Below are 25,870 nucleotides of genomic sequence, written 5' to 3'. Positions count from 1 at the left end.
CCCAGGACTTCCCAGCTGGGGCCCAAGAAGCATTTTTGAGTCGGTGCTGTAAAATGCCACACAGCAAGCTCCCACAAACTGCAGGGCAAGGCAGGCCTGTTCATTGTCTGGCATTGACTGAGGATGTACTGGCCAAGGGCACTGAGGTCAACAGCGCTGCCCTTTATCAAATGGTGGCCCTAGGATCAGTTCCACCCACCCGCGACCCACTGGTTTCATATCCCACTTGTGAAATGATTCAGCATTCCGATACTGCCAAAATGAATGGAATTTCCACAATTGACAAACAAGCAGAGAGAGGGGCGACGAAGAGATCCGGGGCTTGAATGTGCTGCTGTTGGGGAAAAAAGCCAGCAATTCCAATCAGGACCACCGCATTTACTAGGGCAGTCAGAGCCAAAGAGGAGCAGGGCACTGGGGGAGAGGGGTCACTGAGGGACTGTGAGGGAGGGGGATTAATGTCAGTGGGGATACAGTCAGTGACACAGGGCATTGGAAGAGGGGATACTGAGGGACGGTGTGAGGGAGGGGGATTAACGTCAGTGGGGATACAGTCAGTGACACAGGGTGTTGGGGAGGGGGGTCACTGAGGGACGGTGTGAGGGAGGGGGATTAACGTCAGTGGGGATACAGTCAGTCACACAGGGCGCTGGGGGAGGGGGGGTCACTGAGGGACAGTGTGGGCGAGCTGGATTAATGTCACTGGAGATACTATCGATTTATCAATCACGTTGGATTGAAGTTGTTTCCATTAAGTACAAGTGTGATGCAATGATTCTTCCTACTGAAAACAAAATCAACACACACATTTGTAATGCTTAATAAATTTTATTTTAAATACAAAAATTTATATGTAAACAGTTAGGAAATCATTTGAATACAGCAATATTAAACAGAAATGAACCAGAGTGGACCTAGCTGTGAACCGCAGTGATAATGTCTTATTGCTCAGTTATTACTTTGTTTCTCATCAGCTGCCCAACTGTTCTTTGATCATTACATGACCAAATGTCCTCAGTGATGTACGAGCCTGCGCACTTCACAAGTTGACAGACATGTGTGACCTCTCTTTGGTTTCCATTTCTTCTGTCTAACTTCAATAAACTTGATGCTCTGTTGCTCACAGTTCAGGTAGTATCTCCCCACTTCATTAGATCAGGGGCTGGTGTTGTTTAACTGCCCCCCTTCATTGTGTAACCCCTGCTCCCATCGCCCCACACTTCCTCTCCCCCCCCCCACCACCCGCCCACTGCCCCAATCCCAGTTATTGACTCATCCCTTACAAGGGAATAGAATCCAGACCCCGGATCAGATTCCCCAGCTTCACACATGGATTCCTTCCAGAAATTCCCACCGTGGATTCTTTCCTGACATTCCCACCTCCTCCGGCTTGTGCTGTTGGACTGTTTAGATGGGCAGAGGGAGAGGACCCTCCGAGTGCCTCCTCTGGGCTCTCTCGTCCATGGAGTAGGGCAGAGGGTTGGCTTTAGAGCAAAGTCCATTTAGAGCAGAAGTCGGACATTCGGCCCATTAAGTCTGCTCTGATTTACCTTCAGATTGTCCATTGGATTCAGGACTGGATGGGAGGCTTTGTAACTGGGGTTCCTCTGCCCAGCACTGGGGCAGAGTGTGGCTCCCTCACCAGACTACAGGAGACAGCTCCTCCACCACTGGACCCCACCCCCCCCCCCACTTCCTGAACACCCACTCAGTCTGTGCCTCAGTGCCAACTCTCCCCGAGTGGAGCTCCTCACCTCCACCACCCGCCCTGAAGCCCCTGGCTGTTTGGCTCGGGACAGGAGCAGGCCACTCTGCTGCTCCACCATCGAGGTCACGGATGATCCAATGGCTATCCTGACCAATGTGTCCGGCCTGGTGTACCCAATGCAACACACAATCCGCTGGAGGAACTCAGCGGGTTGAGCAGCATCTGTGGCGGGGGAAGGAATTGTCAACGTTTCAGGTTGAGACCCTGCCTCAGGACTGAGAGGGGAGATGGCCAGTATAGAGAGGAGAGGGGGAGGGGTGAGACGGGGGCCCAAGGTGATTGGTGGTGTAAGGTGACCAGCAGGGGAGGGGAGGGGAGGGTGGGTGGAGTTGGGAGTTGTTCCAGCATCTGCAGTCTCTTGTGTCCCTGTTGCACCCAGTGTAATGTGTGTTCAGTTGCCAGGCCAAACTTGGGTCTGTACCAGAGCAATCCCTTCCCTTCATCATAAGACCAAGGAGCAGAAGTCAGCCATTCAGCCCATCGAGTGTGCTCCACCATTCTATCATGAGCTGATCCATTCTCCCATTTAGCCCCACTCCCCCACCTTCTCACCATAACCTTTGATGCCCTGGCTACTCAGATACCTATCAATCTCTGCCTTAAATACACCCAATGACTTTGCCTCCACAGCCGCCCGTGGCAACAAATTCCACAGATTCACCACGCTCTGGCTAAAAAAATTTCTCCGCATCTCTGTTCTGAATGGGCGCCCTTCAATCCTGAAGTCGTGCCCTCTTGTACGGGACTCCCCTACCACGGGAAACAACTTTCATCAAATATCACGTTAGCCTTGTACCCACCAGCCAGAGTAAAACCCAGCTATTGTGCAGCAGAGACCACACGGAGACATCCCACCCCACAGCCTTCACATTAATAATCTCGGAGTAATGCACCCTTTTACCTTCAACAAGGAGGAAATGTACTGGTGACTCTCCACCGGAAAATCCATCGAGCCTGGCTACAGCTGGCAGAGCCACCCCACCAGGTCACCGCCCCCTCCCTGCTGCACGGCCCCCAACTCTCAGCGATAGGGTGGCAGCAGCAGAGAGCACTGTCAGAGGATGTCACAGTACCATCAGGGACAAGCTCTTGTGTGGAGAGTGGGGGAGGGAGGTGCCATGTTCAATATGGAAGAGGTAGGAATTCCGAGGCTGTGCTCCAAGATTCCGGGGTAGGGTTGGAATCACAGCTTCTGAGGTCGGGACGGACTGCAGCACCTTGCATCTTGGGCAACGTTTCAGATCCATTTTGCATAGTTGGTTCCCAGTGAACTCTGAGCAATGACATCCCCTTCAACCCCCCACTCGAGGACACACACAGGTCTGCTGATGGCTGCGATCAGCCGCGCGATCCATCTCAGTCCCACGTCAGAGGACAGACAGGTCGTGGCAGGACTTGGACTTCTGCTTGAAGGCCATCTTCTTGTTGTTTCTGGCCACAATCCGGCCCAGGAACCGCTTGGCCTTCTGCCCCACACTCTCCCGCCTCTTGGAGTTTGCCAGCCGCCTCTCGTTGTCCTCCTTGCTGTCTCTGCGCAGGCGGATCTGGCGGATGATGCCCTCAAACAGGTCCCGCACATTGTGGTGCAGCGCGGCTGACGTTTCGATGAACTTGCAGTTGAAAACGACAGCGCAGGACCGGCCCTCTGCAGAGGAAGCACAAACCCAGTCAGCATTCTGACAGATGGACTGACAAGCAGACGAGGCAGCAGACAGGCAGACAAAGAGGCAGGCAGAAAAGCATTCAGGCAGACAAGAACATCAGGTCAGAATACTGAGTGCAGGAGTTGGGACGTCATGTTTAGGGTGCAGAGGAGATTTACTAGGATGCTGCCTGGTTTAGAGAGTATGCATTATGAGGAGAGACTGAGGGAGCTAGGGCTTTACTCATTGGAGAGAAGGAGGATGAGGGGAGACATGATAGAGGTGTACAAAATATTAAGAGGAATAGATAGAGTGGACAGCCAGCACCTCTTTCCCAGGACACCAATGCTCAATACAAGAGGGCATGGCTTTAAGGTAATGGGGGGGAAGTTCAAGGGAGATATCAGAGGAAGGTTTTTTACCCAGAGAGTGGTTGGGGCATGGAATGCGCTGCCTGCGGTGGTGGTGGAGGCAGGTACATTGGTCAAGTTCAAGAGATTGTTAGATAAGCATATGGAGGAATTTAAAATAGAGGGATATGTGGGAGGAAGGGGTTAGATAGTCTTAGGCAAGGTTTAAAGGTCGGCACAACATTGTGGGCCAAAGGGCCTGTATTGTGCTGTACTGTCCTATGATTCTATGAAATACCCCCAATGAACCAGCCTCCACCACCCTCGGTGGGGTAGAGAACTCCAGAGATTCACCACCTTCTGCAAGAAAATATTCCTATGCATTGCCATTTTAAATGACCACCTCTTAATCTTGAAATAGCAGAGGTAGATAACATGGCGAGGAAGGCGTATGGAACGTTGGCCTTCACCAGTCTGGGCACTGAGTACAAGAGCAGGGAGGTGATGCTCCACCTTTATAAACATCAGTCAGACCTCAGCTGGAGCACCGTTTGCAGTCCTGGTCACCTCTCTGTAGGAAGGTGTGATGGAGCCGGAGAGGGGATTCACCAGGATGTTGCCTGGGACGGAACGTTTCAGTAATGAGAGAGTGGAGAGGTCCGTTCTCCCTGGAGGGGAGGGGGGTTAAGGGGGGACATGACTGAGGTGTATAAAATGATGAGGAGTGTAGGTAGTGTAGACTGCAGGAGACCTTTCCCCAGAGGTAGATACAACTTGAGGACACAGATTTAGTGTAAGGGGGAAGAGAGTTAGGGGGGATCTGAGGGGACCTTGTCCACCCAGAGCACACTGAGTACCTGGAACACTCTGCCTGGGAGACTGGTGGAAGCAGGGTCACTGACAGCATTTAGGAAGTATCTAGGCGAGCACTTGAATTGCCTCGGCAGAGAAGGCTGCAGCCAAGTGCTGTCTGGTGGGATTAGTACAGATGAGTGCCCATGTGGATACAGTGTGCCGAACGGACTCTTTCTGTGCTGTTTGACTTGATGACTACGTCCCTCGTTCCAGACTCTCCCACCAGTGGAAACATCTCAACATCTACCCTGTCAAGACTTTCAAGGATCTTATATGTTTCAATAAGATCACCCCTCATTCTTCTAAACACCAAAGAATATAGATCCAACTTCTGTAGCCACTCAACATATGACAACCCAAGAATTAACAACGACTGGCATGGTCTAAAAATCTGCCCAGTCACTGGGCATTGCACCTGTACCCTTCCTCAGAATATCGGCCTGGGAGATACGCACCTAGGAGGAGCCGACCCCTCAGGAGAACTTGACACTTTCTGTGACCATCACCCCAGGGCTCAGAAACCCTTCCCCCAGGCTGAACATTGACTTTCCACTGCCAGAGTGTGGGATGGAGACTCACCGTCCACTGACACCTCTCTGGTCCGCACCAAGTCGGTCTTGTTCCCAACCAGGATGATGGGAATGTCCTCGGCTTGCCTCACTCTCCTCAGCTGGATCCTCAGCTCGGAAGCCTTCTCGAAGCTGACCCTGTCGGTCACCGAGTACACGATGATGTAGGCATCTCCTAGCTTCATGCAGTGATCGCGGATCCAGTTGGTGTCGTCCTTGAAGGGTGAGCAAAGGTTTGAATTGGTAACTGATTTATAATTGTCACACGGACAGATACAGTGAAAAGCTTTTGTTTGAATGCCATCCAGACAGATTATTCCATGCATAAGTACATCCAGGTGGTACAAAAGAAACAGAGTGCAGAATATAGCGTTACAGTTACAGAGAAAGTGCAGTGCAGGCAGACAAATAAAGTGCAAGGGTCATGATGAGGTAAACTGAGAGATGAAGAGTTCATCTTTATCGTACAAGAGGTCCGTTCAGGAGTCTGATAACAGCGGGATAGAAGCTGTCCTTGAGCCTGGTGGTACGGGTCCTCAAGCTTTTGTATCTTCTGCCCGATGGAAGGGGAGGGGGGGAAGAAGAGAGAATGTCCGGGGTGGGAGGGGTCTTTGATTACGTTGGCTGCTTTCCTGCTCCAGGTTTTACGCTCCAGGTAGCACCAACTATATTGCAGCCACACCCTCCCACCAGCCCCATTACTGCTCCAGTACCTGGCCCTCTGCTCCCACCGGGGTCCTACACACACAGCCTTGCACTGGTGCCATTCTATTACTGAGCCAGGGGTTACAGGGGAACTGAAGAAGAACCTTTCAGCCCAAAGCAAGGTTGGAACCTGGAACCCACTGCCAGAGAGGACGTTGGAAGCCAGCACTGTCATTATCTGGATGAGTACTTTAATTGTCAAGGCAATAGACCAGGTGCTGGTAAATGGGATTAGTACAGAGAGGTACTTGGTGGTCAGCATTGACTTGGTGGGCCGAAGGGTCTGCTCCTGTGCTGTATGACGATGACTTTATTACTCTGTGAGTTCCCATGCTCCTTTAATGCTTGGCTGCATCTGTTTCCTCCTCACTATGACACAGTATGGTGTAATGGATACTTTGCTACATGTCTGTCTGGACTCCATTTGATGCCAATTCATTCTATTTTCTTTGTTTCTCACTGTTTGTGAAATTTGAAAGAGCAATTTGTGGTACAACCCCAGGTTTTGACCCTCCTCCCAGACCAGACGAAAATCTTGCCTTAACTATAATTTCTGTTGCGAGGGGCCAGAAACCAGCAGCGGCTGCAATATGCAGTAACCCTCACTGTGTGTGTAAATATGTGGTCACGCACTTGTGGGTGTGTCTGTGTGCACGTAACTATTTGTGTGTGCATGTGTTGTAGTGTACACATGTAAGTGAGTGTGCCTGTGTGTAGCTCTGCATGTAAGCTGCATGTGTGAGTGTGTACGTGTGTACAAGTACATGCAAGTGAGAACAGGAAGCAAGAACAAGGGGCTTGCAGAGGGACTGGGATAGGGACAACACAGAGTGAGGACAAACCTGGTCCCAGATATCAAAGACAAGGAGATTGGCTTCCTCTCCATCCACCATGATCGATCTGTCGAATGCGTCTCCTGGAAGGAAGGAGATGGGATTTAGACTGGCGTAGTGTCATACAATGCTGCAGCACAGGAGAAACCAGCTCCATCACCCATCCCCGATCTCTCCCTGCACCCCCCTCTCATGCAAATCCCCTGCACACCGAGTTCTAGAGAGATGTGTACGAGGATGCTCATCCCTTCAATCTCCCACCAGTTACAGAGTATTGACCTCACTGTTCCCACATTTTATTCCACCCGTCATCTTCACCCATTCACTTATCCTGTCTATATCCCGCTGAAACCTCCTGCACCCTGCTCACAGCACAGCACATCATCAGCAAACCAAATGTTAATTCCCAAGTGTGCAGTGGTGATTTATTTTGTTCACTCTCAGGATCTGGCCATCAGTGGCAATGCCAATGTTCCCTGCCCACCTCACTGCCCATGAGAAGGAGGTGGTGAGCAGCCTTCTCAATTTGCTGCAGCTCTTCTGGTGAAGGTGCTCCCACACACCTGTTGCAGAAGACCCTGCCGTTATAAGAATGTTGAACAGTTCCCTAGTACAATAAGATGGACCCTTGGCTTCACAATCCACCTTGTTATGACCTTGCACCTTATTGTCTGCCTGCACTGCACTTTCTCTGTAACTGTAACACTTTATTCTGCATTCTGTTATTGTTTTCCCTTGTACTACCTCGACGCACTGTGTGATGAATTGATCTGCATGATCGGTATGCAAGACAAGTTTTTCACTGGACCTCAGTACATGTGACAATAATAAACCAATTCCAATTCCAGATCTTTGGACTTATACCCAGCCATTCCTGGGATGTACAATGGTGATCCCAGGCAACTACAATTTAAGCTCTAAACCAGCCAGAAGACTGTGGTAAATTGGTAAATTGATTTACCGTCCATACAGATCATTTCATCACTTCAGTACATTGAGGCAATACAAGGGAAAACACTAACAGAATGCAGAATAAAGTGTCACAGTTACAGAGAAAATGCAGTGCAGGCAGACGATAAGGTGCAAGGCCATAACGAGGTAGATTGTGACGTCAAGAGTCCATCTTCTCGTACTAGGGGACCGTTCAATAGTCTTATAACAGCAGGATAGAAGCTGTCCTTGAGCTGGTGGTACGTGCTTTCAGGCTTTTGTATCTTCTGCCCGATGGGAGAGGGGAGAAGAGAGAATGTCCGGGGTGGGTGGGGTCTTTGATTATACTGGCTGCTTTACCGTGTGCACATTGCCTACGTGACCTGAACACTGCTGATCGCTGAATATTCCTCCCACTGTGTAACTTAAGCGATGGGATTAAGAGCAAATCACTGCAGATGCTGGAAATCTGAAATAAGGACAGAAATCTGCAAATGCTCAGCTGGGATTAACGGGATCGGCCTCTCCTACTGTGGACTGAGTGTCTTATGTAAGGGTCTCCACTCCTCCATCACTGAAGGGATTGTGTTTAATTCCCATTAATTATTTAAGGTTGAGATTAGAGTAGCTACGAGGGAAAACCCTGATCTCAGGCAGTTGGTTCTATTAATATCTCCAGCGAACCTTGCAGCTTGCTGCCCAGTCTCAGGAGACAGACAGATCAGGGCCAATCAATAAAATGGTCAGGTTTCCAGAGCTGCAGTGATGTGTCTAATGTGCAGGGAAATCCAGGCTGGAGAAAGGGGGGGAGGCAAGAAAGGCTGGCTTTCCTAAAGCATGGCTCAGGACTCCAGGATGCCTCAGTCTGTTCTGGAGCCAATGAGATACTTGAATTGTAGCCACTGTTGTGTTGTGGGAGACCCAGAGCCAACTTGCACACAAGAAGCTCCCACAGACAGGACCAAGACAGATGTCCAATTATTAGTTCAGTGATGGTGGTCAGGGCCCTGGTGATAATGCTCCCGCTCTTTAAAATAGGGCAGGGGAAACCTCCGGACCCTCTGCCCCAGAGAGTTGTGGAAGCTAGCTTATAGGAAGTATTTAAAGTGGAGGTAGGTAATTTTACGAAAGCAGGAGATTGAGGGACTATGGGGAACCGGCACAGAAGAGAAGGTCTGGGGAAGATCATATCGAACGGTGGGGCAGGATCGAGGGGCCGGGTGGTCTCCTTCTGCTCCTACTCCTTTGTGTTGTCTGACTGGTTGCATCACAGCCTGGTACGGAGGCTCCAATGTGCAGGATCGAAAGAGGCTGCAGAGGGCTGTAGACTCAGCCAGCTCCATCACGGGCACAACGCTCCCCACATCGAGGACATCTTCAAGAGGTGCTGCCTCAAGAAGGCGGCATCCATCACCAAGGACCCTCACCATCCAGGACATACCCTCTTCTCGTTACTACCATCGGGGAGGAGGTACAGGAGCCTGAAGACCCACACTCAACGATTCAGGAACAGCTTCTTCCCCTCCACCATCAGATTTCTAAACGGTCCATGAACCCATGAACAGTACCTCGTTATTCCTCTTTTGCACTACTTAGTTATTTTAGTAACTTATAGTAATTTTTAGGTCTTGCACTGTACGGCTGCTGCAAATCAACACATTTCACGACATATGTCAGTGATAATAAACCTGATTCTAATTCCAGGGTGTTTAGTATACAACCAGGCAGGAGAAGGGGGGTCATTGTTGAAGTGATGATACCCCTGACAATGCAGCTCTCCCCAAGTACCGCCACTGGAAATCCCACCTAGGTTCTGGATCCAAGTTCCCATTAGGGGAACTGAACCCACGACCTCCTCATTCAGAGGGGAAGCCTGTCATTTTGGGGTCAGACCAGTTGACAGTAGCCCAAAGGACACAGATTCAAATGTTGTTAGTTTTAGAATCCGTGTCCAATTCTATAAATAAAACCAGCAAAGTGACCTTGAAGTTGGATTGCCTGAAATACCCGCTGTCACCGAGAAGGTAACATCTGTAACCCTCTGGGTGGATATGTTGTTCCAGTCCAGCACCGATTATTGATTGCCATGTGGAACGGCTCATTGGGGTGGTTAAACAAGATAGCTCATCGATTTCTCTGGGTAGCCAGGGCCAAACCTTGCCAGAGTCACCCACAGGACCAAGCCTTACTGACTGCACCCACCGTGCCCAGATGCTGAGGATGAAAGCGATAGGGAGATGGATCAATGTTGGGCTCTCAGTGGGATTGTCACAAGGCAGGAGGCAGGGAAGGAAGGTCAGGGAGATACTGCTCACAGCAGCAGTGAGACGATGGGCTGAGAAAGTCTGCAGACAGCAGCAGGACCCTCACTCTCCGGGATAGCAATGGAACCCTGGCTGATCAAGAACGCTCCTGTCTGGGCACGCAGCTGTGCGCCCTCCGCAGGTGTGCACCCCTCTCCCCTGTCTGGTCACCGGCCATGTTGACATTCACCAGGTCCCTATTATACAGGAGCTATCCATCCTCTCCCTTCCCCTCTCTGACTGCCAAGATGAGTGCAGTTCGAACATTACTCAAGAAGTTTGCTGCCACCCAGGTCAAAACAGTCCATTTGATGGACCCCCCATCCACCCTCCCCACACACTTCCTCCCTCCACCAGCGGCCCACAGTGGCTGCAGTCTGCACCCTCTACAAAATGCACTGTTGCTGTGCCGACAGCACCTCCTGAACTCATAACCTCTTCCACCAGTGAAATCGAGGGCAGCAGGTGCAGGGGAACACCAGTACCTGCAGGTTCCCCTCCAGGTCCCACACAACACCGCTCCTGAATCATCCCTGGGTCTACGTCAACCCTGGGACTCGCTCCCCAACAACACCGTGGGACCTTCACAGAAGGACTGCAGCAGGTCGAAATGCACGCATACAAAACGTAGAATAAAGCACTCTCCCCGTTCCTTCTCCCACATTTCTTGATGATGTCTCTCCTGCTCTCTGCCTCCCCTCCTCACTCGTTCTACCTCTTCCTCCTCTCTATCCTTCTGTATCTGACTGACACCTCTCTCTCGCCCCTAGTCGCCTCTCTTAGATTCCTCTTCCAACTCTCTTCTCCCCTCTCCCCCTCTCTGCCTGACTCACCGCTCCCCCCTTCGGTCTCTCCTTCCCCCTCCCTCTGTGTTGCCCTTCTCTCCGCCCCCCTCCATCTCCAGTCCCCTTCCATCTCCTCCCTCCATCTCCACCTCACCTCCTCCCTCCTCCTCCCCCATCTTCATCTCCAACACCCTCCTCCTCCCTCCCCACCTCCACGTCCAACACCCTCCTACTCCCTCCCCACCTCCACGTCCAACACCCTCCTCCTCCCTCCCCACCTCCACGTCCAACACCCTCCTCCTCCCTCCCCACCTCCACGTCCAACACCCTCCTACTCCCTCCCCACCTCCACGTCCAACACCCTCCTCCTCCCTCCCCACCTCCATGTCCAACACCCTCCTCCTCCCTCCCCACCTCCATGTCCAACACCCTCCTCCTCCCTCCCCACCTCCATGTCCAACACCCTCCTACTCCCTCCCCACCTCCATGTCCAACACCCTCCTACTCCGTCCCCACCTCCCTCCCTCCATCTCCAGTCCCCTTCCATCTCCTCCGTCCATGTCCAACACCCTCCTCCTCCCTCCCCACCTCCACGTCCAACACCCTCCTACTCCCTCCCCACCTCCCTCCCTCCCTACCACGCTCTCCACCTCCGCCCCTCCTCCAGCGCCCGCCCTTACTCCACACTCACCTCTCCCCTCCGCCTCCTGAGGCTCCCCCTCCTCCACGCCTCCGAATATCCGCGCCAGGCTGGACTTGCCGACGCCGTGGCCCCCGAGCAGAATCACCTTGTAGACGCCGGCGGACTCGCTGCCGCTGGAGGTGACCGAGTCCGAGGAGCCGGGGGTGCAGGCGGCGGGGTGGCTCTGCCCGGGGCAGCGCGACAGCGGGCAGGCACTGCCCGCCTGCAGCTCCCGCTCGTCCACCGGCATACTCCGGCGGTGCAGCTGCTGGACGTGCAGCGGGATGCTGCCCCGCCGCTTGTCCAGCCCCCGGCTCCGCTCCGGCCTGTTCAGGGTCATCGTCCGCTCTGCGGGGAGGGGAGGGGGGAAGAGAGGGAGGGGGGAGGAAGGTAGAGAGGGGGGAAGGGGAGAGGGGGGAAGGGGAGAGGGGGGAAGGGGAGAGGTAGGAGGGGGTGAGAGGGGCAGAGAGGGAGGGGAAGGGGAGAGGGGGGAGAGGTAGGAGGGGGTGAGAGGGGCAGAGAGGGAGGGGAAGGGGAGAGGGGGGAGAGGTAGGAGGGGGTGAGAGGGGCAGAGAGGGAGGGGAAGGGGAGAGGGGCAGAGAGGGAGGGGAAGGGGGGAGAGGTGGGAGGGGGTGAGAGGGGCAGAGAGGGAGGGGAAGGGGAGAGGGGGGAGAGGTAGGAGGGGGTGAGAGGGGCAGAGAGGAAGGGGAGAGGGGCAGAGAGGGAGGGGAAGGGGGGAGAGGTGGGAGGGGGTGAGAGGGGCAGAGAGGGAGGGGAAGGGGAGAGGGGAGAGGTGGGAGGGGGTGAGAGGGGCAGAGAGAGAGGGGAGGGGAAGGGGAGGGGGGGAGAGAAGGAGAGGGTGAGGAGAATTCTTTCCAACCCCGTAATAAGATAAATGGTGCAGGGACCCAGTCTCCAGACCGCAGGGTTACACATCTGGCACATCGGGCTGGGGTCACGTTTAAAGAATCCAGAATCCAGCTGTGTCCAGCTGAGGGAGCGCCGCGCCATGGCAGGGACAGCCGAGGGAGCGCCGCACGGGGGGCAGGGAGGGGCAACGCCGAGGGAGCGCCGCACGGAGGGAGCGCCGCACTTTGAGTCGGCGAAGGTCCCACCGGAGCGCGTGTAACGGGAGCCGGGATTCGTTGATCACTGGTCAGGGCCCCAGCTGACCGGTGGGATCTTGCTGTGCCCTGGCCGAAGGGTTCGCCCACACAGCGCGCCGGTGCGGACCGACGGCCGGCGGGTGAAGTGCCGAGACTTATAGCTCTGGTGAGCTGACGAGGTGGCGCCGGCCCCCGAGGGTGGTGGTCAGTGTGTGACCGGCGGGGGCGGGGGGTCTGTTTCCAGCCTTGCTGAGATGCGGGGGGGGGGGGGATGGTTCGGGGCACAGGGGCATGGGCAGGGACAGGGGGCAGGGGGTGGGGAGAGAGGGGCAGGGACAGGGGGCAGGGGGTGGGGAGAGATGGGCAGGGACAGGGGGCAGGGGGTGGGGAGAGAGGGGCAGGGACAGGGGGCAGGGGTGGGGAGAGATGGGCAGGGACAGGGGGCAGGGGTGGGGAGAGATGGGCAGGGACAGGGGGCAGGGGGTGGGGAGAGAGGGGCAGGGACAGGGGGCAGGGGGTGGGGAGAGATGGGCAGGGACAGGGGGCAGGGGGTGGGGAGAGAGGGGCAGGGACAGGGGGCAGGGGGTGGGGAGAGATGGGCAGGGACAGGGGGCAGGGGGTGGGGAGAGAGGGGCAGGGACAGGGGTGGGGAGAGAGGGGCAGGGACAGGGGGCAGGGGGTGGGGAGAGATGGGCAGGGACAGGGGGTGGGGAGAGAGGGGCAGGGACAGGGGGCAGGGGTGGGGAGAGAGGGGCAGGGACAGGGGGCAGGGGTGGGGAGAGATGGGCAGGGACAGGGGGCAGGGGGTGGGAGAGAGGGGCAGGGACAGGGGGCAGGGGGTGGGGAGAGAGGGGCAGGGACAGGGGGCAGGGGGTGGGGAGAGAGGGGCAGGGACAGGGGGCAGGGGGTGGGGAGAGAGGGGCAGGGACAGGGGGCAGGGGGTGGGGAGAGAGGGGCAGGGACAGGGGGCAGGGGGTGGGGAGAGAGGGGCAGGGACAGGGGGCAGGGGGTGGGGAGAGATGGGCAGAGCCGGGCACACCAGAGCCCGCCGGAGAAGCTCAGCGGGTCGGGCAGCATCTGTGTGTGTGTGTGTGTGAGGGGGAGGGTGTGGCGGAGAGGGGTGGGGGGGGGGAGAGGGGGGAATGGACGCGACGTTCCGGGTCCAGACCCTTCACCTGGACTGAGGATCTCCCCCCGCAGACGCTGCCCAACCCGCTGAGTTCCTCCCGCGTCTGGTGGAGGCGGACAAGCCGGGGACGGGAACTGTCGCTGGGTTCGGGACGGGACCTCGGCTCCAAGAGCACCGCTCCCGGTAGGTGGGCGGGGTGTGGGACCCCCGCGGGTGGGCAGGGTGTGGGACCCCCACCGGTGTCTCTCCCACAGCCGCCGGACGCACGGACAGCGGGGAACGGCGGGAATCTTCTCTCCGGGAGAGGACGGGCAGATCAGGCGAGCGTTTGAGGGAGACGTGCGGGGGCAAAGGGGTTTTGCACGGGGAGGGGTGGGTGCCTGGAACACGCTGCCGGGGGAGGGGGTGGGGGCAGACACGATGGAGGGGGTTCAGAGACAGGCAGATTGATGTACAGAACATGGAGAGAGATGGGGACCCTGTGGAAGGGATTTGGTTTAATTCAGCGCCGTGTTGTCCTGTCCCGTGTTCTGTGGTAACACCGGGCTCCCGGGGGGTGTAGGACGGAGGGAGAGGGGGTCCCAGCTCCTCGGGGGTGGGGGACGCGGCTGTGGTGGGGTATGGGGGTGCCGGGGAGAGATGAGGCAGGGCTGGGCACGTTTATCCAGTGGTGGGGGTGGGTATACAGACGGCGGGGAGCGGACGGCGTCCCCGGTACCTGGGGCAGGACTGGGGCGGTGGGTGGGTGACTCCCCCCCCCCCCCCGAGTGCTCTCGCTCCGCGGCCCCGCTCACACCCCTCCCGTCGGGGACACCTCCAGCGTTAACCGTGTCCAACTCTCCTGCCCCTGGCATTCCCACCGGCTCCGGGACATCGCCCTCCCCGCTCCCACAGCCCCCCCCCCCCGCACCCCCCAACACACACCAAGACAGACGCACACACACACACCGAGACAGACAGACAGACGCACACACACACACTACTCGCTAGACAAAACCCTGCTACTTCTTCAACCAGTTCCTCGTCATCTACAAGCCGGGGAGGGAAGGGGTTGAGAGAGAAAGATGCACGGTACGATCCCGTTAAATCCTGGGGTGAGGTGGGGGGTGGGGGTTGGTCTTGGGCGGTGACCTGTCGGGGAGCCCAGAGGTGGCCGCAGACCCGGTCGGTGTCCCCAGAAGCTGCCCTACCTGTGTGTGTGGGTACCAGCCGCTCGCTCGCTCGCTCTGCCTCGCCAGTGTGTGCGCGGCGGCCAGCAGCCCCGCTCTATTTATCCCCGCCCGCCCGGTGAAGTCAGCCCTGACATCAGACCATTACCCTGGGCGCCAGGAATAGCTCGCACCGGGCGGTCCCGGGCAGGGCAGGGCAGGGTTCCCTCCCCCACCCACCCACCCACCCACCTCCCCCTCCCCCCGCCCACCTCGTCCCAACCCACCGCTTCCAATACACACGCCACTTATTCTCGGGAGGGGGGTCACAGCGCGGGCAATGGGACTGGGAATTCCTGCTGGGATCCGGAATTCCTGCAGGTACTGGAAATTCCGGCTGGGATTGGGAATTGCTGCTGGGATCAACATATCCTGGCAATAATTCCTGCTGGGATAGAACATAGAACAGTACAGCACAGAACAGGCCCTTCAGCCCACAATGTTGCGCTGACATAGCTAATCCCTCCTACCTACAGAATGCCCATATCCCTCTATTTTCCTCTCATTCATGTGCCCATCCAAGCCCCTCTTAAAAGCCCCCAATGAATTTGCCTTCACCACCCTATCAGGCAACTCATTCCAGGCATCCACCACTCTCTCAGTAAAAAAAACATACCCCTCACATCTGTTCTGAACCTACCCCCTCTCACCTTAAATGCGTGCCCTCTGGTATTGGATCGCTCAATAATGGGAAAAAGATATTGCTTGTCCACCCTGTCTATGCCCCTCATAATTTTATACACTTCCAACAGATCACCCCTCAGCCTCCGCCGCTCCAGAGAAAAGACCCCAAGTTTGTCCGGCCTCTCCTGATAGCACATGCCCTCTAATCCAGGCAGCATCCTGGTAAACCTCCTCTGCACCCTCTCTAAAGCCTCGACATCCTTCCTACAGTGAGGTGACCAGGATTGCACGCAATACTCTAAATGTGGCCTAACCAGAGTTCTATAGAGATGCATCATAACTTCTTGACTCCTGTACTCAATACCTTGATTAATAAATGCAAGCATTCCATAAGCCGCCTTAACCACCCTGTCTACCTGTGTAGCCACTTTCAATGAGTCATGGACTTGCACCCCAAAGTCTCTCTGCTCTTCAACACTATAGTGTACTGCCTCTTGACATTAGTCCTACCAAGGAGCAACACCTCACATTTATCCGGGTTAAACTCCATCTGCCATTTCTCTGCCCACATCTGCAGCTGATCTATATCCTGCTGTATCCGTGGCCATCTGGAATTTCTGGGGGGATTGGGTGTTCCTGCAGGTGCTGGGAATTCCAGCTGGGATTGGGAATTCCTATTGGCACTGGCACTGGGATATTCTGGTGGGACTGGGATTTTCTCCAGGTTGGGAAGTGGGGATGGGGACGACAGAAAGGTGATCGTCCTTGGGCCGGGCAGTGACGGACGAGTGGCGATTGATGAATGTGGTGCCCCCGGCAACGGGAAGATTGGCCGGTGCCAGGACAGGCGGCTGGTGTGGAACCCCTTGCCAAAGGGATCAACACCAGAAGCCAAACGTCTTCTGCTCATGCTGTTCCTGCTCTTCACAAATCTTTCAACCTGCTTATTTAGTTGTATCCTCTGGTTCGGTCTTCCTTAGGTATTGAAACTGCCCTCCTCTGCTGGACTGAGGGCTGGTGCCAAGGCCACTTCCAGTAACTGTGAACGGCCAGAGGGAGACACCGGTCAGCCCCACATCAGGATATTCCTGACGGAAAACAACTTGCCTTGGTATAGCTGGGATTGTCGTACCCTCCCGGCAGTGGGAATTCCAACAGGGATTGGGAATTTCTGCTGGGATTTGGAACTCCTATGTGGATCCAAATGCAGTGAACCATGGCCAAGGGGGGGCCACGCAGGGAGACTTGGGACAGGTGAGCAAGGAGAAAGCGGGGGGGCAGTGTGGTTAGGGAGGGAATGCAGAAGTTGGAGTATTGGGAGTTGGTGACACAGGCATCAACGTAGGAGCAATTCAGGTCCAGGATGATCAGGCAGACAACATTGAAGGCAGGCAGCGTCATACAGCATGGAAACAGGCCCTTCGGCCCACCATGTCTGTGCAGACCATCGAGCATCCATCTACATTAATCCCATTATCAGCACTTGGGGTCTGTGAACCCCTCTGCCTTGGCAATTCAAGTGCTGGTCCAGATACTTCTTCAATGCTGTGAGAGTCTCTGCCTCCATCTCCCCCTCAGGCAGTGTGCTCCAGATTCCAACCCCCTCCCCTCGCTCGGTATACAAAGATCCCCTCGCCTTAAACCTATGCCCTCTTGTTTTAGACACTTCTCTTGGGAACAGTTTCTCACTATCTTCCCTATCCATGCCCCTCATCATTTTGTAGACCTTTGTTCTGCCCTCCCTCAGCTCCCCCTGCCCCAGGGAGAACAGACCCAGCCTCTCCAGTCTCTCATCGTAACTGAAACGCTCTGTCCCAGGCAACGTCCTGGTGAACCTCCCTTGCACCCTCCCAAGTGCAACACATCCATTCTGCAGTGCAAAGAGCAGAGCTGCAGCCATGGCCTAACCAATGGTTTATAAAGTTGTACCGAGACCTCCCTACTCTTATACCCAATACCTCGGCTGATGAAGGCAGGCAGTCCTTCTCCCTCCATCACCACCCGATCTACTTCTGCTGCACTTTCAGGGTTCTTTCAAGCTTCTATCCTGCTGTTATAAATTTATTGAATGGTCCTCAGAGTCATAGAGCAATACAACACGGATACAGGCCCTTCAGCTCATCCAGTCCATGCCGACCACAGTACCCACCCAGCTAATCCCAATTTCCTGCGTTTGGCCCATATCCCTCCAAGCCCCACCCCTCCATGTACCTATCCAAGTGCTTCTTAAATGACACAGTTGTACCTGCCTCACCCACTTCCTCTGGCAGCTCATTCCATACACTCACCACCCTCTGCGTGAAAAAGTTGCCCCTCGGGTCCCTTTTAAATCTTTCCCCTCTCACCCTAAACCCATGTCCCCTAGTTTTGGACTCCCCTACCCTGGGGAAAAGACTATCACCATCCACATTATCTATGCCTCTCATAATTTTTACACTTCTATAAGGTCTTGTACGATAAGATGGACTCTTGACCTCACAATCTACCTCGTTATGACCTTGCACCTTATTGTCTGCCTGCACTGCACTTTCTCTGCAACTGTAACGCTCTATTCTGCATTCTGTTATTGTTTCCCTTGTACTACCTCAATGCACTGATGTGATGAAATGATCTGTATGGATGGCATGGAGAACAAAGTTTTTCACTGTACCTCGGTACATGTGACAATAATAAACCAATTTACCAATTTGTTCTGGGGGTTTTAGCAGCAGGAAGTTGCAGAGGTCAGGAGAGTTAAGGCTGCAGAGGGATTTCAAAGAGCGTTAAAATGGAGTGTTGCTGGGACCAGCAGGGGTGGTGGGAGAGTGGGACTTGGTGAGCGGCAGGGCTTTGAATGGCCTCAAGTATACAGCAGGTGGAAGATGGGAATGCAGGTGTTGGAAGTTTCCGGGGCAGGGGGAACACCCTTCAGTGCTTCAGAGCAGCACACCCAGCAGTCAGTAACCAAGTAATGAGATAACTTGTTACAGTGAGAGGTTACACAGGCCAATACTTTTGTTCTCAGAGTGTAGGAGACTGAGGGATGATTTTCTGGAGGTGTATAAAATCATGGGGGGCATGGACAGGGTGAACACACTCAGTCTTTTTCCTAGGGTTGGGGGGTCAAGAACTAGAGGGCACGGGTTTAGGGTGAGAGGGGAGAGATTTAATAGGGACCTGAGGGGCAACTTGTTCACCCAGAGGGTGGTCCATATATGGAATGAGCTGCCAGAGGAAGTGGCAGAGGCAGGTACATTAACAACATTTAAAAGACATTCGGACAGGTACATGGGTAGGAAAGGTTTAGAAGGTTATGGGCCAAACAATGGCAAATGGGACCAGCTTGGATGGGACATCTTGGTCGGCATGGACCAGTAGGGCCAAAGGGCCTGTTTCTGTGCTGTGTGGCTCTATGACTAATTACCAACCCCCAGTGAAGGCAGCGGCTCACCTTGTGATGAGTGGGTGGGAGCTTTGCCCACATTGTTCACAATGTGGCAGTCTGTCCTTGTACCGGGAACGATGTGCCACAAGAGGCTTCAGCTGCCCATGTCTATTATTTCTCCAAGTCAAGGAGTACACTGTAGCAAGGTCAGAGAGTCTAGACACAAGTGAAGGGAGAGACTCATTACCATATCATCCACTTTACACTGGCAGCCTGCCACGTTAACTGACTTGCCTTGGAGAAGTCTTGGAAATGTTCCTCCTTGACAGCAGAAAATTAGACGGGAGGGAACGTTCGTGATGTGTGGTGACAGCTGTGGGTACCCTGTGTAGTTATACAGTGATACTCAGTGTCCAACTGACATCATCGAGATCCTCTCCAGAGTCATTTCACCCACTCTCAGTTTTCTTAAAGAGTGACTTGGAGTCATTGCAACGTGAATCCATTAGAGTGAGTCATGGGATGTGGAGGCTGTCCTGTAGGGGCAGGTTGTGTAAGATGAGCACGTGGTGACTGGAGTCTGGGGGAATCAGATGTCATCGTGATGTGGGGGGGGAGGGGGTCAACAGGGAGGTTGTTTCTGGACAAGGGAGAGTCTCAGCAAAAATGACTGGCTGTCTATGAATGAGGAGAAACCTCTCCGTTCTCGAGAGGACGTGATGCTCAGTTGTTGGGGGTACTGACGGCAGAGATGGGCGCCATGGAATGGAGGGAGATGGGCAGGACTGGCGGAATGGGCTGGAGGGGCCGCGTGGTCAACTCCTCTGCTCGGAGGTAGCAGAGGTGACTCCAAACCAAAGCATGAGGGCAGCTGAGACTGAGATAAGTACGAGAGGACATGGCTTTAGGGTGAAAGGGGAAATGTTTAGGGGGAACATTAGGGGGAACTTCTTCACTCAGAGAGTGGTGGGAGTGTGGAACGAGCTGCCATCTGATGTGGTAAATGTGGGCTCGCTCTTAAGTTTTAAGAATAAATGGGATAGATACATGGTCGGGAGAGGTCTGGTTATGGACTGGGTGCGGGTCAATGGGACTAGAGGAATAAAGTTCAACACAGACTAGAAGGGCCAAATGGCCTGTTTTCTGTGCTGTAGTGTTCTATGGTTCTATGTGCTGGGCCAGAGTGAGAGGCAGGCTGGCAAGACTCGATACCACAGGGTGTGGAGTGTGTCCTGCATTGGTGACTCAGAGGTTCCGCTCAGACACACAGAAAGCAGCGGTTCCACCGTCAGCACCGGTTGCAGTCAGGGTCAGAGACTCCGTGGCAGGGACAGAGCAGGGAACCGTAGAACCATACAGCACAGGAACGGGCCCTTCAGCCCAGCTCGTCCTTGCCGACTGTGATGCCCCTGTACACCATTCAGATTTGCCCACATTAGGCCTGTCTCCCTCTACCCCCTTCCCATCCGTGGACCTGTCCAAATATCGTTTAAACGTTGTAATTGTACCCGCCTCTACCACCACCTCTGGCAGCTCGTTCCACACACCCACCACCGTCTGTGTGAAAAACCTGCCCCTCAGATCTCATTAAAAGTTTTCCCCTCTCACCTTAACCCTGTGCCCTCTATATCCTAGACTCCCCTACCCTGTCCATGCCCCTCATAATTTTATAATCTTATAAGGTCACCCCTCAGAAAAACCTCAGTGTGTTCAGCCTCTCTCATACCTACAGCCCTCCATTCCAGGCAACATCTCTTCTGCACCCTCTCTGTTGCTACCACATCCTTCCTAATCTATGTAAGAACCAACTGGATGAACATCGAACAGCACAGATACAAAACAACAAACTTCATGTCATATGTCAGTGATTCAAGAACAGGCCCTTTGGCCCACCATGTCTGTGCTGACCATGATGCCAATGTAAACCAATCCCATCTGCCCACACATGGTCCACCTCCCTCCGTTCCCTGCCTGTTCATGTGTCTGTCTAACTGCCTCTACAACATCGCTATTGTGTCATCTTCCAACATGTCCCCTGGCAGCGTGTTCCAGGCACCCACCACACTCTGTGTAAAAAAACTTGCCTCATAAATCCCCTTTAAACTTTCCCCCTCTCACACTAAAGCCATGCCCTCTAGTATTTGACATTTCCACCCAGGGAAAAGACTCTGACTGTCGACCCTGTCTCTGCCTCTTATAATGTTGTAATGGGGAGATCCTTTATAGGTCCTTATAGATCCTCTACAGCATCCATCCATTCCAGGAAGGATGCGGAGGTTTTGGAGAGGGTGCAGAAGAGGTTCATCAGGATGCTGCCGGGATTAGAGGGCATGAGCTATAAGCAGAGGTCGGACAAACTTGGATTGTTTTCTCTGGAGCGGCGGAGGCCGAGGGGAGACCTGAATGATGTTTATAAGGTTATAAGATAAGATATTTAGTTATTAGTCACATGTACATCGAAACACACAGTGAAATGCGTCTTTTTGCGTAGAGTGTTTTGGGAGCAGCCCACAAGTGTCACCACACTAACGGCGCCAACATAGCATGACCACAACTTCCTAACCTGTACATCTTTGGAATGTGGGAGGAAACCAGAGCACCCGGAGGAAACCCACGCAGACACGGGGAGAACGTACAAACTCCTTACAGACAGTGGCCGGCATTGAACCTAGGTTGCTGGCGCTGTAACAGCATTACGCTAACCACTACACTGCCATGTTATGAGAGGCATAGGTAGAGTAGACAGCCAGTATCTTTTCCTCAGAATTTCTAATACTAGAGAGCATGCATTTAAGGTGAGAGGGGGTAAGTTCAAAGGAGATGTGCAGGGCAAGTTTTTTACACAGAGAGCAGTGGGTGCCTGGAATGTGCTGCCAGGGCTGGTGGTGGAGGCAGATATAATAGAGGCATTCAAGAGGCTCTTAGACAGGCACATGGATGTGTAGAGAATGGAGGAATGTGGACATTGTGCAGGCAGAAGGGAGTAGTTTAGTTAGGCGTTTAATTACTAGTTTAATTAGTTCAGCACAACATTGTGGGCTGAAGGGCCTGTTCCTGTGCTGTACTGTTCTATGTTCTGTCCTAGACAGATCGACCAAGGATGGGCACATGGCTTTCATCCTTGGTGTCCATCTGGTCTTCGTGCTGTCAGAGAGACAGTGTGTAATCCATCCCCTTGTCCATGCAGATAGTTTGACACAGCTGGAGACCAGCCAACTGAGAGCCTCTTTGTAAAGAAAACCCATTCAAGATCCCACACCATTCCCAACTTGCCTCCTGTTGCAATAATCCTGTAAACAACGGCTTCCAGCCTACAGCACTGAGCTGGCTTGTGAATCAAGGCATCCGTTGTTTGCGATGGTCCCGCTGCATGCAGAGTTGTTGCCGGGTGACTCCGCTTGCTGGCACTGCTGAGTCTGGCTGTTGTTGTCTGTCACGCTGTTGCTGGGAAGGAGGTGAAGGGTGACACACAACAGAGACATTGCAAGCTGTGGCTTATTCAAGAACAGTTGGCAAACACAGCTGGCGCAGGGTGACAGCCACTCTGCTGGGAAGGAGTGCAGTGTTCCTTCCTGCTCGGAGTTTCATGGGAAGTCACAACCTCACTCTTCCAGCACCTGGAATTCAGAGCAACACACAAGATGCTGGAGGAACTCAGTGGGTCAGGCAGCATCCGTGGAGGGAGATGGACAGTCGACGTTTCGGGACCATTCCCCCTTCCCCGGACATTCTCTCTTCTCCCCTTTTCTGTCAGGCAGAAGATGCGAAAGCCTGAAAGCACGTACCACCAGGCTCAAGGACAGCTTCTATCCCACTGTTATAAGACTATTGAATAGATCTCTTGTATGATAGTGACCTTACAATCTCCCTTGTTATGACCTTGCACTTTACTGTCTGCCTGCATCGCACTTTCTCTGTAACTGTGACACTTTATTCTGCATTCTGTTATTGTTTTCCCTTGTACTGCCTCAATGCACTGATGGGATGAAATGATTTGTATGGATGGCATGCAGAACAAAGTTTTTCACTGTACCTCGGTACATGTGACAATAATAAACCAATTTACAATATGGACATTGTAGGCAGAAGGGATTCATTTAGTAGGTGTTTAATTACTAGTTTAATTAGTTTGCCACAACTTTGTGGGCCGAAGGGCCTGTTCCTGTGCTGTACTGTTCTATTTGTGCACAGCAAGCTCCCACAAAGGGCAATGAGATCATGTCCAGTTACTGTGTTTTAGGCACAGCTGAAGCCATCCATCAGGCAGATCCCTGGGGAGTACACTCCCCATTTGGTTTGATATATTATGATTGTATCTGTTGCATCCACCAGGGAAGGTCCTTCCTTGAACCTCTCATCTGAAAGGCAGCACCTCTGAGAGTGTAGCACCCCCTCAGAACTTGGGTCCCGGCACTGACCCCACTGAGTGTGATGCTCACCTGACCTTCCCGAGACACACTAGGCTTGTCAGAGTCCCAAACATGTGGACACTTCCTTCCCGGGATGAACGGGAGGTTCAGAGGCAAACAGCAGACCTGTTATTCCGTCCATGTAAGAACAGGTTGACCATTCGGGCCCTCTGAACTGTTCACCTTTCAGTGGAATCGTGGATGATCCAATCTTTGTCTCACCTGCAAGTTCCTGTCTGTGGTCCTCAACCTTTGAACCCCCCATGGACCTGAGAGTCTCCACCTTGGATGTACTAAGGCTCCACCTCCAGAGCTACAAAGATTCACCACCCTCAGAGAAGAAACTCCTCCTCAACCCCATCTTAATGGACACCCCTTTACTCTGAAACTGTGCCCCTAACTCTAGAAGGAAGCCTTTCTCTCAGCATCCACCTTGTCAATCCCCTACAGGATCTTACACACAGTGGCGCAGTTGGTAGTGCCGCTGCCTCACGGCGCCGGAGACCCGGGTTCGATCCTGACCTCAGGCGCTGTCTGTGTGGAGTTTGCACGTTCTCCCTTTGGGTTTCCCCGGGTGCTCCAGTTTCCTCCCACATCCGGGGTTGGTGGGTTAATTGGTCACTGTAAAGTGCCCCTAGTGTGCGGGTGAATGGTGGGATCTGGAGTGGGCTGTTGATGAGAATGTGGGGATTAGTGTTGGATTAGTGCACGCGGGTGACTGGTGGTTGGCACAGACCCGATGGGCTGAAGGGCCTGTTTCCCTGCTGTATCTCTCTGTGACTCTATGATAATGAGATCTCCTTTAATTCCCCCAAACTCCAGGGGTTATGGGCCCAACTTGCCCAACCTTGTCCTGATATTCCCAACCTTCAGCCTTCATTGGCAAATAGAACACAGCAGGCCCTTGAAAATGCATCAGATTTCCCTTTGCACAGGTCAGGCTGTGTCTCACTCACAGTTAGCAGGTGGCTTTGGATTATGGGTGAATCATCTGTTTAGATGTGAACACTCAGGACTGAGTGACTTTGCAATGTCTAATGTGAGTGGGATGTCTCTCCAACTGAAGGCTGCGTAAGGAGCTGAAATCAATCTTTGCACTTACAGCACATTTTATTTAGCCCCAGATGTAACTGGACAATGAATATTCCACCATGTGCAATGCAATTGACTTTGGTATCACATTACGGTATGTTACACATCACTGGCATTTTTATACAGTGAATGACGTATCACATTATATAGGGTTACAGTAGAATATACTGTGCCAATGGTTTCCTGCTCCCGATCACTATTAACCCTCAGATGGCTGCAGTGCATGCAGTGTCCTCCTCCCCAACCAGGATTCAATGAAAGCAAGGAGCTGCAAAGGTGTTCCACAAATTCCTTTTCCCTGGAACAGTGATTTCTCAGAATTCTTGGGATATCCTTCCAATTGCCAGTTTCCTTTTCTCGAAATAGGGTTAACGCTTCTTTTCATGAAGAAAATTCCCAGCAAATCTGAGGAAATCCAAGGTATCCCCCAGCTTGTTTCCCCGGTGATCCCTGAATTCCAGAATCCCAGCAGGTATTCCAGTGCGTCTCTTCAGATCCTTTCCTGTTATTTGGCACGTCCCCATTGGACACTCACCAACTTTTATTGATGCACCATAGAAAGCATCCTATCTGGATGCATCACGGCTTGGTACGGCAACTGCTCTGCCCAGGACCACAAGAAACTGCAGAGAGTTGTGGACACAGCTCAGCACATCACGGAAACCAGCCTCCCCTCCATGGACTCTGTCTACACTTCACGCTGCCTCAGTAAAGCAGCCAACATAATCAAAGACCCCACCCACCCGGACATTCTCTCTTCTCCCGCCTCCCATCAGGCAGAAGATACAAAAGCCTGAAAGCACGTACCACCAGGCTCAAGGACAGCTTCTATCCCGCTGTTATAAGACTATTGAACTGTCCCCTAGTATAATAAAGATTAACTCTTGACCTCACAATCTACCTTGTTATGACCTTGCACCTTATTGTCTGCCTGCACTGCACTTTCTCTGTAACTGTGACACTTTATTCTGCATTCTGTTATTGTTTTCCCTTGTACTACCTCAATGCACTGATGTGATGAAATGATCTGTATGGATGGCATGCAGAACAAAGTTTTTCACTGTACCTCAGTACATGTGACAATAATAAACTGATTTACTGATTTTACCGGTTCTGGTCACCCCATTACAGAAAGGATGTGGAGGTTTTGGAGAGGGTGCAGAAGAGGTTCACCAGGGTGCTGCCTGGATTAGAGGCACAAGCTATAAGGAGAGGTTGGACAAACTTGGGTTGTTTTCTCTGGAGTGGCAGAGGCTGAGGGGAGATCTGATAGAGGTTTATAAATCAGTTTCTCAGGGTAGAAATGTCAAATTCCCAAGCAGACGACGTGCATTTAAGATGAGGGGGGAAAGTTTAAAGGACATGTGTGGGGCAGGTTTATTTTACACAGAGAGTGGTGGGTCCCTGGAACGTGCTGCCAGGGGTGGAGGTGGAGGCAGATACGATAGAGGTGTTTAAGAGGCATAAATATAGAAACATAGAAAACCTACAGCACAATTCAGGCCCTTCGGCCCA

At 53.3% G+C, this 25,870-nt stretch overlaps 1 protein-coding gene across 1 annotated transcript; it reads right to left on the bottom strand.

The window, feature by feature from the left end:
* Nucleotides 1-813: 813 nt before the first annotated feature.
* rrad (Ras-related associated with diabetes) lies at nucleotides 814-14,895 on the bottom strand. The gene is made up of 5 exons (XM_052028439.1): nucleotides 14,849-14,895; nucleotides 11,433-11,771; nucleotides 6,733-6,806; nucleotides 5,196-5,400; nucleotides 814-3,413 (listed from the first exon to the last, which is right to left on the bottom strand). The coding sequence occupies exons 2-5, from the start codon at nucleotides 11,761-11,763 to the stop codon at nucleotides 3,136-3,138; spliced, it is 888 nt and encodes a 295-aa protein (XP_051884399.1). The 5' UTR covers nucleotides 11,764-11,771; nucleotides 14,849-14,895; the 3' UTR covers nucleotides 814-3,135.
* Nucleotides 14,896-25,870: the final 10,975 nt, after the last annotated feature.

Source organism: Pristis pectinata, chromosome 13, assembly GCF_009764475.1.
Source record: "Pristis pectinata isolate sPriPec2 chromosome 13, sPriPec2.1.pri, whole genome shotgun sequence".
NCBI lineage: Eukaryota > Metazoa > Chordata > Chondrichthyes > Rhinopristiformes > Pristidae > Pristis > Pristis pectinata.
Note: the sequence above shows the minus strand (reverse complement) of the source record. Positions and strands in the feature narration are given on the sequence as shown.

Excerpts from the sequence above, each read along its gene's own strand:
- rrad (XM_052028439.1), bottom strand. The coding sequence starts at position 11,763 with ATGACCCTGAACAGGCCGGAGCGGAGCCGGGGGCTGGACAAGCGGCGG. Across the intron at positions 6,807-11,432 it reads TCAGGAGGCGGAGGGGAGAG|GAGACGCATTCGACAGATCG; the intron begins GTGAGTGTGGAG and ends CCTTCCTTCCAG. Across the intron at positions 5,401-6,732 it reads TCTTTGATATCTGGGACCAG|GACGACACCAACTGGATCCG; the intron begins GTTTGTCCTCAC and ends TCACCCTTCAAG.